Consider the following 12,491-nt stretch of genomic DNA (forward strand, 5'->3'; position numbering starts at 1 on the left):
AAACGTTCTATGAATCAATGAAAATGACTTTAAATGTACAAAGCATTCTGAAGAAACATGGTGGTGGCAAAGTATTCTGAAGAAACATGGAAACATTCATGGTGGTGGTATAGGTGACATCGGCTTCGGTCTTCAAACGGCAGGACCGGGTTTAGCAATAAGCCCAGGCCGTTCATTCGAAAAAAAAACCAAACAATCAAATATCAAAGCGCTGCTCAATTTAATCAATCAAGTTTTCCATTAAAATATCCATTCAAATGGTTCCATCTAAAAGAAAAATAATTATAAAATTTTAATCTATTAAAAACTTATTTGTATCAAGCTTTCCCATCATAGAATTTCCCGCCATCTCCGCCAATTCCCCTATTCATCTCATAACCATAGATTGATGGCTTGTTTTGGAAGAAATCTCGAAAATCAAGCCAAGATTTAGACTAATTTACTAATGCCTTCTTCCCACAGTCACGTGATTATCCCAAAGCATTCTGCAGATATTCGTTTCCAGTCGATCAAACACAACGTTTCCATCAGCAAATGTCTCGATAGCGTTCTCGTAGTGTTAGGCCTTCGCGGTACGTTCGAAGCTATTATGTTAGTAATTAATTTTTCAGCCAATCAATTAAACTTCATCATCAATTGTGTGTTTCGTACGCGAAACCATAATGAGTTTTTAAGATCCATTCTTCAACGATTCTGCCGTGCGGCCATTGCTCGCTCTGCTCTAAGTGGACTTGAGTGTTTCGATCCTGGCCATTGGATGTTAACTTTAACACTTTGCGACCGGGCGCTATTGACTTAACGCCTAGGATTTATGCAATCTGTTCCGCTAGCGCCGTGAAAGGATGCGAAAGATTAATTGATGAGCTTGATACTTGATGTCCGATGGGTGAGCATAGGATGAACAAGTGGGAAAAGTACGTCGCTCGAGTGGAGCACATCTTCAAATTCGCTCGATACGGCTGTGAGGCTTCACAGTAATAGCGTGTTTAAGGCAAGGGTCGAGTAACTGGTCCGGCGGACGTTTACTGATGAATTTTCGGACTAGTAATGGCAGCAGCAGTAACAGAAGAAGTAGTGAAGGACCCTTATTGACAGTTTGATAAATGACCCCCCTAATGCTTCACGCTAATATCGAAGAGGGAAGGGTAAGAGAGTTTTCGGTAAACTGCTTTAGGAGTTTAAATATTTACCAGAACTTTAATCGCTTTCGTGTACGGATACAAAGGAGAGATCAGCAACTTGGGTTTCACAATAATGTTATACTTCCACAAGCTTTTTATGCTACCAAAAGAGCTGACCAATCTGTATATTCTATTTATCAACCGACAACGACAGTAAAAAGCCATTTTTATTGCTTGCGACATGCATCGAGTGCGCTTAATGTGGAAAGACATGTGACTTCGGTGCAGGAACTTTGAAGTGCGCACAGGAGAACCAGACCAGGGCAACCAGAGGCAGGAATAGAATGCTACCAATATATCAGCTATTGTGTAGGAAACAAATTTCATGTACTGAGTTTATCCCTTTTCAAAGACAAGCATCCGGGCAAACAGAAATAGCATCATGATAAATCGTGCCTTTTAAAAGTGTACCCTTTTAAGCAGCGCCTAACGAGCGTTAGCCTTCTTTGCTGAGGTTTCTTAGGTTCAGTTTCTCTAGAGCTGCACTTGATCGTGTTGAAAAAGTCATTCAGTGTGTTTCACTTCGTATGTTTTGTTTATTTATTTTTCCACTACGAAATACTTACTAGAGAGCACAGCATTACTTACCATCATCAACCTCATGATCCTCTCATATAAGCAAAAAGCAACAAACACCGGATGGATAAAGCGTCGACGTACATACAGCAAAGCTCACCGCTGGTGTGCATCATTGTGTGTTTATTCTTTTCTATTTCGCTAACATAATTGTGTTTCAGTTCGTTTGTTTGTAAGTAGCAGCGGGAAAGGTTTGGCAGTAAACTTACCGGCGATATATAGGTGCTGAAGATGGGTTATTTTTCATCGGTTTGCCAGAAAACAGCAACCTGCACATGTTGGCTCCGTGCTGTATCATAGTATCACTTTTAGTGTGTGTGTGTGTATTTTGTTGTTGCTATGAGTTTCGAGCAAACAATGAAAGTACGGTGAAGGAAATACCGACAGCAACATATGAGTGTGCACTTTCTAATGCCAGTGTTGTAACATGTGTTCCTGTTGGGAGGAGTAAAACTTCCAGAACCATGTTTGTCGTTTGCCAAGCAATGATAGTGTAGTCATGATAGTGAGCTGGGCAAAACAATCGGTGGTTCAGATGAGCAAAGATAATAAACCATTTTGTGGTGAAGAAACAGTAGTTCAAATTTCTACCTCTGCTGCAAGTTGTGTTGCAGTTGGAGGTGGGATGCTGTTCATTTTCGAAATGATTGTGCTGATTTGATTTGAAGCTGTACGGTCTAGGATACTCTGTTTAGGTACGAGGTATTGAGAAGTTTAATCATGCTGCTTTGTAAATGAGTTAATATTGACAGAGAAGCTTGAATTGCTGAGTGTGTTAGGTTAAGCTGTGTGTTTGTTTTCATTTTAATTGTTGTGTCTAACGAAGATTATCCTTCGTTACATCGTTGGAGCTGTCTAAAGAACTGTACTAATAGACAAGAGTAAACAAAATTCTAGGATTTCATCGTATCATTTGATTCTCACTAGGCGCGATGAATGTCGCTGAGGAGTTATTTGGAATCCATCATACATGTCATGAATGGAGCTTTTTTAGGAATACTATTTTTATACTATATTTTATTCGAATTAATTGATGAACTTAGCGCAGTTAACTTGCATGTTTAACCTTTATTTATTTTAAGACACGTTTCAGATTAATATTCAGTGACTTTATTTAAACAAAAATAAACAAATAAATAAATAAATAAATAAATATACCTTTCGTACTCTCTATTTAATACGAGAATTCCTGGTCGTCCGTGATAGGTTTTCAATGTCGATGTAAGTACCATATTTTATCCTTATTTTTGTTGCAGATTTTCCGTGGTTCAGATTTCATAAAGAAAAGAGTTCAGAGCTCTTGAACGTACGCTTATACAATACTCATAAGCGCATTTTGTAAGTTAAGTTAAATTAAATTAAGACAAGGCATTATAACAGCATCTTTTTGTTCCTTAGTTATAATGAGTCAAATATACGAGTCAAATATACTCGTAAAATTATTCAGTTGTGGCGTTTTACTACACGTTTTTATAATGGGAGTATTTTCTACGATCGAGTTAAGATCAAATTAAAAACAGATGTTGATAAGTAAACAAGTGATGTAATTTTAACTTTTCTATTGTTATTCAACAAGCAAAACATTCCCGTAAAACATGGAAAGTTATCGTAGCCTTTATTGTTGCAAGCTCCATCATAATCTTAACCAAATTCCGTTCAACCCTACCCATCGTAGATTATGCAATCCGTTTCGACCAAGAAAATGGCATGAATATTCAAAACCCCGAAAGTAATTCCGTAAACTTGACCAGCCTACGACAAAAGAAAGATCTCCGGGAAATGAATCGAATCGATTATTGGACGGCTTTTGGGAAAAGTTTGGAAACCATGCAGCACACTTCATTGAAAGTTGATAAAAGATGTTTGCCTGTTTACATTCCTTGGCTTTCCGTTCTCCTTGGACACAATTTTTATGTCTCCCTTTTTTCTGAGTAGAAAAATCACCATGACTTGCTGTTTATGAACAGGGCAACTGGTAATACCTACAGTCAGGTTTTCTTTGGTGTTTGATATTCTTTTTCTCTTGAGCAAATTTATGTACGAGAGAGCTAATTTTCTCAACAAAAGAAAGGGATAATTTTCTCGTTTGTTGGCCAAAGAGACACACATTCGAGGGTGATGTGTGAATGTTGATCACAACCAAACAGAAGCAAAGTGGGAACGGATCATTAATCCTGTTCTTATTTGCACCGAACTCACGTACGATAATTAACCATGCCAACTGTGTTAGAATGCCTAAAGTAATAAGAAAAGTCTACCGTTTCTTGGTTATTGGATTGTTCGAATACAAAGAATTCCACATTGTGGCACGTGAAAGTGGTAAAAGATGTATTTTTTTCAATTATGTTCAAACCTATGTGTTACATATTGTTAGAACGTGATTGTTCCATTGTTGAGAAGTGAGATGCATTTTTTGTAGAAATCCAAGTATAAAAGAAAACACTAAAAGTGCTGCAGCATGAGAACTTTGTTATACAAAAACTATTTTCTAACGAACTTGAACAAACTTTTTCATCATTATAGTCGCTAGCTTGTTTCAATTGGAACAACGGGAGAAAAGTTTTCAAAGCAGTAGGATGTCATATGAGACTCATGATGGAACCGATTTCAAATGGCTTCTGCTAGAACAGTGGCACAAAATTGTTTCGCCGTGTTCCTTATATGACTTAATCGTTTAAACATTTTACCACACACTAAAAAAGGGGAACTCCAGGAAATTTAGCAAGACAACAGTGTAAAGTGTTCCGAAATAATTAAATACCGTTTCTATCTTCACTCGTTTTCGTTTAAAAGCTTCCAAAAACCGAAATTTTCATTACGATTTTCAACGCATTAAAATTAATTTTCAAATTACGTGTCCACTACCACACCTGCAACGGTAAAAGTTTTGTGCACGGTTTTCATTGAATGGTGATTGATTTCTGTGGCTTCAAACCAATTTAGTGGTGTTGTACAACTTTTCCAAGCACCGTTTTCGTCGAAATACACTTGCAAAATGCGTTAGTTTGGTGCCCAGTTTTCGAATGTTAAGTTGCCGCTGTTCAGTTCGAATAATGTTGGCATGCATCGGTGTACTTGGAATGCAACGTGTACAGACGCCGTGTGGGAGGGAGCAAACGAAACGAGAATACAAAGCTAACTGCTCAATGTTGGCTTTCAATGCACAGAATGCATGGTATCGTGTATTTCGAATTCATCGAACCTCCGATCATAATGCCTAAGCGGCTGTTGTACCGCTGGCAAATAATCCACCGTTGATTGGCAATTTAAAGTTTAAAGTATCGGTTGGTGGTTGGTGGAAGCTTTGCAAGAGCTGATCAGAAGGAACGCACCACAGGCGGGAGTGATTAAAACTGACCTCAACCGAGAGAGTGGTCTTGCGCTGAAGTGGTGTTGATGAATTTGAAGGATTATGCAACTGATTGCGTGTATCCTTGATGACAGTTGCGATAAAATGGATGTTTTTTTGTGTTGTGTTGTTGACTTGATAGTTCAAGTGACTTGATGTTGAAGCTGAGATATCGAATGATATCTTCCTAAAAAAAATAAATAATATGTTGAATTATGTATATGTATTACCAGCATAGTAAGGGATGGAAATACGATGTCAAGTCGTACCACTTAATGAGCGGGAGGTAGAGGACTCGCGATGGGATGTTCCACAAAAAAGATGCGCGGTCAAAAAACGATGAATCGCTCAGTTTTGATTCGGTCGGAGCGTTCCACATATCGTTGGATGTGTCTTTGAAACACGCATTTTTTTTGTGGAACAACTTTAACCGATCCCTTCGCTTCAATTTGTCTGCAGTTTTTGTCTTGGGTGGGTAGCAAAAATCGTACACCTACCGAACTTATATCCAATGTGAAAGAGAGCCCCAATTTACACTCCGTTTAGGGCCCAAGAAAGGCTAAATCCGCCACTGCCTTTACATTAAAGACGCATGCATGAATGTGTATCATATATGGTCGATACGGCTTTTCGAGAGACGTTTCTAAAGCAATCTGCACCTAGCATCCACCTAGGAAGATTATGAACAAGGCTTTTTATATAAATTTTACAACCAAAACCGCTCATTTCGAACCAATGCAAAAGGGGCCCAGAACGAGAGGCAGACGTAGTTCGTAAAAAAAGTTTTGCAGACGTTGAGTGTGACGTCAATCGAAGGGACTACCAGCTCTTCGCTTAATAAACATCGATGGAAGAACCTTTTCTAACCACTCTTTTTGTCAAGACGGAGCAAAAACTTATCGTCACTTTTTTCGTACAATACTTTGTGGGCATAACTGGCCTTCGATTTATGACGAAATTCATTCAAAAATGGTCTATTTGTGTGATGCTTACGTAAACAAAGTATTAGCAAAGTGTTCAATAAAAGTATGTTTCCATATTTGACTACAAAAACATTGAAAATGACAAAAATCTGTCTCGTGAATTACACTTCAGGCGCATCCGCACCCATACCGAATAAATTTATGAACCATGTTTCAAAAGAGATTACACATCATCTAACAACATAATTAACATTCAAACGGCCCTGTTCACGCCCAGGCGCTTGCACGCCCAAGCTTACTGCATTTTATTTGTACTTTATCGTGTTAAAAGTTTGCTTATGAATTATGAGTTCAATCGATGTACGGTTGACAGTGAATCATAAATCATGCTAAAGTTCTGTAATTATTTTTATCATCACTATCACGCTGCTAATGCGGCTTCTCGTGCTGTGGCAGTATAAAAATAAGGGAATCAAAATTACTGTCCTGTGTGGCTTCAGAAGACACTTCTCACCAGTGGCAGGTAATTTATTGAGTGAGAAACAAGTCATAATTAATGCACGACTGAAACTTTACCTTAATTGAGAGTGCAAAAACGAAATCGGTTGACAATGGTGGGCGGGAACGCGAGCATGATTGGATGGTATGGCTTCTGTGTGAAGTAACACGAGTATGGCTCGGTATTTGAGGTGGTTAAATGTAGACAGAATCCACCAAACGGCGATGATGATGACGACAACGGGAGAAAAGTTTGTCCCCACGACAATGTCGCACCTTTTGTTTTTTTTTTTTGACTGGCGCAAAGATGAATTTTAGAACATTAATATAATTCTCTCTATCTCTCTTTCTTTCTCTCTTTTTGTTTCTTTGCCTTAGATGCAAAATGAGAACAAAGTCACTAGCATGATAGCCCCTTTTATTGCCATCCCGGGCTGGTTGTGTACGGTGTGTGTGGAGATGAGAAAGCAAAAATTGCTTCAAAAGATAAAATATTGCAGACATCCATAACTTTCTTGTTAAATGTTTACGCATTGTTAAACGGTCCAACAAATGTTGGACGGTTTTAATAATTTAATTGATTTTTTTTTCGTGGAATCGTTTTTTGGCAAAATGTTATTTACAAACTGTCTAATATAACTAATTCTTGGTATGAATGTAAAAACGGCATCGTCAATCATTTTGCATCCATCGGGTAACGAAATTACTTCACATTGCTTCTGCTTGATGTGACGCTTTCCGTCGCTTTATTGCCGTCAAATGAATTTTCCCAACAGTCTGCACTAGAGAACGACGAGCATTGCTAAAATTATTATGCTCCTCTTCAACTAGTAACAGCACGGTGAAAATCTAACCGCAAAACACACACACACACACACACACATACAAACACACACACACACATACACACACACACACAACCGAATGGTTGTAGTCTACTACAACCCTTCACCATACCAACGACTATCATTCGCAGATGCATTATGAATCATTTTTAGCAATGATGGTGGTAACGATTTCGACGTTGTCTTCCAACCGATGTAACATCAAAGCACAATCGTACAACAAGCACATCCAAAAAGAGATATGGAAAGGAAGGAAGGGAGAGGGCGGGAGCAGTAGACAGAGGTCCTTTCCCCTAGTGCAGCCAGAGCGTACGATACAAAGTTATGATAAAGCATTGGTAAAGGTTAGCTGTTTTTTTTTTTTTTGGGTGCTCGCAGAGAACCAGCGACAGAACATCGGTTACATCAATGAGGAAACCACTCAAGTAAATAGTTTTCATCATTTTAGCAATTCATCAAGACACGACGACAGTAGTGCGCATCAGTCGAGGACGTTTCGTACGAAATGGTTGACCGCGATCACGTTATGCGATAGTAATTGAAATTTCAAGCAATTTTGTACCGTGTGGGTTATGCCGTTTGGTTGCGTTCTGTAAAATGTGTTCAGTGTTTGAAGTATAAGTATTCGGTAAAATAATACGAACGTTCGGTTTTGCTAGAAATTGAACATAGTTTTCAACAGACATTTGTTAAGGCGTTATAAGTTATTAGACGTTATCGCTATGTTGCAGCCTCCTTGAAGGAAGTGATATAGGCCTTAAGAGAAATAGATGTTGAGGAATCGAGTCTACTGACTGACTGGTCGGTTTTTTGTGAGTTCAGGGCTTCTTCAGGAGCCGTCTTGCTCATTCCACTTTCCATTCCCAACTTAGATGCTGAGCTATAGTAAATTATTGTTCTTTCTAAGGAAAAGCCCTTTAAGAGTCTTTTTTTAATAAATGTCTGTTGTTGCACTATAGAAATTGCACAATTACAAAACAAATATCAGGTTTCAGAAGATCTATCATTATTTGATGAAGAAGGAAAATCGATAATTGAAAGGTTTGTAAAACTCTTATGAAAAATAACTTCGATTCCGGCTACGGTTTCAGCACGGATGAAAAAAAATTAGAATGAAATTGTTTTGAACAAGTTTTGTAACAACTCTGGTCCAATCGTGGGTAATGCCTCAGAATTCACCCATCTTTACTGTTTAAAATTTGGCTGAGGATTATGAAAGTTTCCAGGATCAACGGATCAGCTGTATGGCTCAATGGTAAAATTTAAAACAACTTCAGAGAACTTGCTCCTACGAATACCAGCTATAAGTTTATTCAGGCTCCTTAATATCTTACGCCACTATTTATGTTTTAGTATGATGGCTTACCACCGTACTGTGAACAAACTGGTACAGTTTTGTTTCCTCTAAATTTTATGCCAACGAGAGTATCATCATTCTACAAATCCTGCCAACAAATGTATAATTCCTTAAAACAAACGCGCACAATAGTAACTAATGCCGAGAGTCATCGTGGTCTTTGTACATGACTTTTCCACATAGCATTCCATTCATTTAAACTTGTATCGTATTATCTATTATAATAAAATGTAATTTAACCAATCAAACTTGCACTCAGTCAGTCAGCCCCGCGATGCCGCTTTGCTATTTGTTGTTGTGCATTGAACTAGCATCCAACGGAAATAGCTGCACAAAATTAGAACCAATCCAATTCTACCGCAACAGATAAATGAACGAATTCAAACGTGTCGTAAACAGGTTAAGCAGTTCATTCTGGTTCGCATTCCAATGTGGAAACGGTGAGGTGATATTTATTAGCGTGAAGTGATGATACGCGTGTAAGAAGAGCAAAACTGAACAAGAATAAATAACAAAACCGAACGAGGAAGGGAAAACCAGTAGGACATTGAATTAGTTTGCGGGTTGCGAAACATTCAATCAGCATTCAATTAGTTCGGACCAGGTTTGCACGTGGGATGGGATTGATAACAATCTGCATGTGTTGGGGGTTAGTTGGGATTGTTGTATGCATTGCAAAAACTCAACCCAATGCGTGCCTTTCAGGTTAGTACGACCAGGAACGTATTCCAGTCAAACGGATAATAGTGCATAATCTGTGCGCAACCCCACACGCACTCATACACTATCAAAATCTCCACTCACCACCCCCATCCCCCTTCCTCCCAGCCTCATTTGGGCAAAGGGGAAGGTGATAAATATTTCATTTGTATTAAGCATGGTAATCGAGTGATGAATAAAGCATGAATAGTTCAAAATCCTCCAGTAATTACTTTAACGTTTTACATAGCCCATCATCACCCACGGCCGGTCGTTGGCCGTTTTTTGAATTTGTTATTTACCAACTCACACCTCTTCCTCTTCCTCACAATGTAAAAAGGGGATTAAATGAAAGGATTTGTCTCAAAAGTTTCGCTACTACCAAAAAGGGGGGTGACTGTTCTCGTACACTCGGTTTACTGGTTGTCCACTCGCGCCCGTAATGGTCTGTTTTGGGCAAGTGGTTTTAATTAAAGTTGAGAAAATTGATAAAAATTAATGCAGTAAATTCGCTTTTGCTTTCTGCTGTTTTCTCCCTCCTTCTTTGCCAATGTTTATTTTTCCCTGCTTAGCTGTGCTGTGCAAGAACTTTCCCCACTTTCCTTTGTGGTTCTTTCTTAAGTCGCACTACACACCAAAACTGGACCGGTGATTGTGCCGGAAGTGGTCCCACCGGGGAATAAGTTAGTAGTTGTATTTTTTTTTGTTTGGGGAAACTTTTCTCATTAAACTCGAATTATCGAATGACCATCGCCGGTATGCTGGTGCCGATGAATTGGCCACAGCTCCGCCAACTGCACCACACCGCATGCAGTGGAGATGAGCTGTGTGGACGAGAGGTTGGTTGTAAGTTTTTCCAAACAGTTTACATGACCGCGCAATGTCTGGAGCGTTAGTTGGTTGTATTTGATCGGGATGCAAGTAGCTATTGGATGAGCAATATTGATTTTCTAGTAGTTGTTTATGTTGTGTGTGAGTTTTTTTTTAGTTTGAGTGAAGTTCTGTGAGTGAAACAGCACAGTGGGCAAATTTGTTTTAAGTTCCTATATTAAAGCTTTTTCTATAATTTTAATTACAAATTTATATAAAATTAGAAGAAACTTTTTAAGATAATCATGTTGCCTGGCCATTTGAGTAATAACTGAAAGGGAACTAAGCCACGCCGATTGCATTCCTCCAAATCGGACACAATTTTTCTTGTTTATTAGTCTTTGTACGACGCACTTGTTGAACAATTGATGAATCGGTGATGAAGCAGATTTTTTGTACGTACTTTATTTTAAAATCACTCGATAACCATATGTTGCAAAGCAGTCACAATCACCGTAGCCACAAGGAAGCGATAAAACAAAAAGAAAAATTACTAAAATGGTCCTACTAGCACCTTTATTTACAAACCTTACTTCCAATTTAATCGTAGACCTCCCGTAATATCGTACGAAATCGTATGAACCGTAATTCAATTTGTTCACTTTCCTTCTGTCAAATGGGCAATATGAAGTGCCTAACCAAACTCTTGGAAATGTGTGTGCTTACAGCTTTAATACAATTGTATTCAGATGAGAATGAATCAATTTAATTAACGCCTCTTGAAAGTCATTCAGTTATCAGCCAAAAGCGTTATCAGTCCTGCTTAATGTAAATCCCATCGAGAATAAAGTGCACACTGTACATATACATCAGGGCCTATCACAACACATTCAACTGATAATGTACTGCCTATTTGAAATAATTTACCACATTAATAACATCGATTAAAAATAAAACCTGGGATTTCCTAGTTTTCGTGGTGAGGTGATAAAAGCATACAAATTCTTCGGCCAGTCTTGGTGTACAGTTGGCGCAGAGCAGTTTGTGGTTTATGTGCGCACGAAACAATATAATGCAGTTCCTCGTTGGAAGTGTGATCTTTGCACTGTTCGTTGCTTGTGTTAATGTTGATTCACACGCCACCGGCTATGGCTACGAAATGATCACCGCCCGTTTAGACTCTTTGCAAGGTCTCGAGTCCGAATTGCTCACCTACACGAACGGTACGGTTGAGCAGTTAGCGAAAATGGTACAACTGTTAACCCGGCTGCAGGTAAGCCCGGGCCCATCCAACGCACCTGCTACGCCAGCTGCTGTGGGAGCATCGTGCAGAAATGTTCCATCCCGTGTGTCCGGCATTTACCGCATCGAGCCGGAGTATCCGTTTCACGAGCCGATGACAGTGTATTGTGATCAGCAGTACGAAGGCGGCGGATGGACCGTCATCCAGCAGCGTTTCGATGGTTCGGTAGATTTCTTTCGCGATTGGCAGGACTATAAGCGCGGGTTCGGCACACTGCACGGCGAGTTCTGGTTGGGGCTGGATCGGATCCATCGTCTAACGAACGTTGCACCACACGAGATGGCTGTTGTGATGGAAGATTTTGACGGTGTGAAAGCTGCGGCACGGTACCAAAAGTTTCGCATCGCTTCGGAAACATTAAATTACGCGATTATTGAGCTGGGTGCGTGTAACCCTTGCGGTGCTGGTGATTCGATGCGTATTCATCTGAACGAAAGCTTCTCGACGTACGATCGTGATAAGAGCAAGGCGACGTTTAACTGTGCCGTGGCATTCAAAGGTGGTTGGTGGTTTTACCGGTGTCATCGGTGGTATGTATGAAAGCGGATGTGAGGTGCGTAAATCAGTTCTGGTACTGTATGGTTTTTTATGCTTCCAGCCATCTTAATGGAGAGTATTTGCGCGGTAAGCTAACCCAAGCACAGGACTCACATGGTCTCATGTGGATGGACTTTCGCGGGGATAAGTACTCACTCAAGGCGACAAAGATGATGATTCGACCCATAAAGTGATTCATTATTGTACGAACGAGATGGTTGTATGTGCGTTTATAAAAATTTACGATGATTAAGATGCTTGCAAGGCGCTTGGTGGTTCAGTAGTTAGTCTAAGACTATGGAATTAGCGAAGTTCCAAAGTTGCACGATGCAAATCACTCCTAAATGTATGCAAGTTACATTTATATGGTTGAAAAGTTCCACAACGAGCGTGCTTTATACTATTATATGTTT

General features: G+C 39.4%; 1 protein-coding gene across 1 annotated transcript; it reads left to right on the forward strand.

Annotated features, from left to right (window-relative positions):
* The first annotated feature begins 11,310 nt into the window (after positions 1 to 11,310).
* On the forward strand, positions 11,311 to 12,272 carry LOC126562708 (ficolin-2-like). Its single transcript, XM_050219274.1, has 2 exons — positions 11,311 to 12,071; positions 12,140 to 12,272. Exons 1-2 carry the CDS (start codon positions 11,311 to 11,313, stop codon positions 12,270 to 12,272), a joined length of 894 nt encoding a protein of 297 aa, XP_050075231.1.
* Positions 12,273 to 12,491: the final 219 nt, after the last annotated feature.

The sequence above is a fragment of the Anopheles maculipalpis genome, chromosome 3RL, assembly GCF_943734695.1.
Source record: "Anopheles maculipalpis chromosome 3RL, idAnoMacuDA_375_x, whole genome shotgun sequence".
NCBI lineage: Eukaryota > Metazoa > Arthropoda > Insecta > Diptera > Culicidae > Anopheles > Anopheles maculipalpis.

Coding starts and splice junctions, on each gene's coding strand:
- LOC126562708 (XM_050219274.1), top strand. CDS start 11,311: ATGCAGTTCCTCGTTGGAAGTGTGATCTTTGCACTGTTCGTTGCTTGT. Junction 12,072..12,139: donor TTTTACCGGTGTCATCGGTG/GTATGTATGAAA, acceptor TTATGCTTCCAG/CCATCTTAATGGAGAGTATT.